This window comes from Nanorana parkeri, unplaced genomic scaffold (genome assembly GCF_000935625.1).
Source record: "Nanorana parkeri isolate BGI_ZX_2015 unplaced genomic scaffold, ASM93562v1 scaffold2493, whole genome shotgun sequence".
Taxonomy (NCBI): domain Eukaryota; kingdom Metazoa; phylum Chordata; class Amphibia; order Anura; family Dicroglossidae; genus Nanorana; species Nanorana parkeri.
Genome location: NW_017308761.1, coordinates 44,251 through 45,975, shown reverse-complemented (window position 1 = coordinate 45,975; position 1,725 = coordinate 44,251). Strand labels below are relative to the sequence as shown.

At 47.8% G+C, this 1,725-nt stretch overlaps 1 protein-coding gene across 1 annotated transcript in view; it reads left to right on the top strand.

The window, feature by feature from the left end:
* The window catches only part of LOC108801784 (tumor necrosis factor ligand superfamily member 13-like), an 8,880-nt gene extending 7,677 nt beyond the window's left edge, over positions 1-1,203 (top strand). Inside the window, exon 6 of the mRNA XM_018573695.1 lies at positions 1,047-1,203. Coding sequence (XP_018429197.1) covers positions 1,047-1,156 — 110 coding nt within the window. The 3' untranslated portion in view covers positions 1,157-1,203. The remainder of the gene's footprint in view (positions 1-1,046) is intronic.
* Positions 1,204-1,725: the final 522 nt, after the last annotated feature.

Below are 1,725 nucleotides of genomic sequence, written 5' to 3'. Positions count from 1 at the left end.
AACTATGGGGAAAAACACTGACCCCATAGTTCTCCTTTAAAGGAGAACTATGGGGTTAAGGCTTTTCCCCATAGTTCTCCTTAGGGTAACGGGAGGACACAAACTAGCGTCCTCCCGTCACCCTAGGCTCAGTATACCGCGAGCTGTAGCTCGCGGTATACTGAGATGCCGCAGCTGAAGCTGATCCCGACAATTATGTCTGGATCCGCCCAGCTGCGTGACTGACAGCTGGCTCTGCCTATCTAAAGGCAGAGCCAGCTGTACCCGCGCCCTCCCCATCCATTCCGCCAGTCAGCGTTGGCGGATCGGAGCGGGGGAATCCAGCCCCCCCCTGTCACGGCAGAGAGCAGAGAGCCGTGACAGGATCGAGAGGTGAGCAAACCCGTCTGGTATACTCAAAACTTCCCCGGCAGGGAGATGGATATCAATAGACGCTTCTCCCCTGCAGTATCGCAGTCATCCCGGCTCTCCGTCACAGGCAAATAGCGGCTTCTCTCCTTCACGATCAGCCGCTGCCTCTCTCACAGTCCCGAAGGATGTTTAGCGGGTTTTTAAAAAAAAAGAAATAACAACCCTCATGGTGCAGTAAATTAAACAGGGTAATTTATTAAAAAATAGCAACTTACATAAAAGACTAAAAACAAATTCACAAGGTTTTCCTTTTCTCATAGCAGCTTTGGGGTTAATAGCTTTTAGCTGATTCCAGGAGCGCAGACTTTTTTTTCTATATATCATCCCTAGATATAATCCTCAACCTGGCCCCTGAATCTGATACTGAACCTCAACATAGCCGCTCATAAGATTCATATCTGTCTTGAAAGTCTGAAAATAAAGGGTGATACCAATGGAGAGAGAGGAAGCTTAGAATTCAGGATGCAGACCTATGCTTATGTAAGGAGCTTTGAGAAGTTTGTCTAGAGTGGGTCAACTTGAGTGAAGTGTATTACTTGAGCACAGCTTCAAGTTTTCAGCATTAGTAATTCACTATTTGGTATCTTTTGTGCCCAAAGTTTGCTGTTTAACATCTCGCTTTTAATTCCATTTAGGAGTCTTTCGACTGAACAAAGGAAACTCCATCACACTTGAAATACCGCGTAGAAATGCCACTCTGGTTACCCAACGTCAGGCCACCTTCCTTGGTTTCATCAAGCTGTAACAACCACCAGAATTAAACATTTTTCATGTCACTGCCAACCGACGGAAAATAATAGAAGGGAGAAAAATGACACTAAGAATGTGTCATTCTTCTGTTCTCCCAATGGCACAAATTAAAGACAATATGAGCTTGTAACTCTTCCTGCAGGGTGACACAAGGGGGCTATGGGTCTGTCCTCCTCCTGCAGGGTGATAGAGACATTAGCAATGGACCCATCCCTTCTGCAGGGTGATACAGACAGAAGGGAGCTATGAGTCTGTCCTCCTCCTGCAGGGTGATAAAAGACAGAAGGGAGCTATGAGTCTGTCCTCCTCCTGCAGGGTGATACAGACAGAAGGGAGCTATGAGTCTGTCCTCCTCCTGCAGGGTGATACAGACAGAAGGGAGCTATGAGTCTGTCCTCCTCCTGCAGGGTGATACAGACAGAAGGGAGCTATGAGTCTGTCCTCCTCCTGCAGGGTGATACAGACAGAAGGGAGCTATGAGTCTGTCCTCCTCCTGCAGGGTGATACAGACAGAAGGGAGCTATGAGTCTGTCCTCCTCCTGCAGGGTGATACAGACAGAAGGG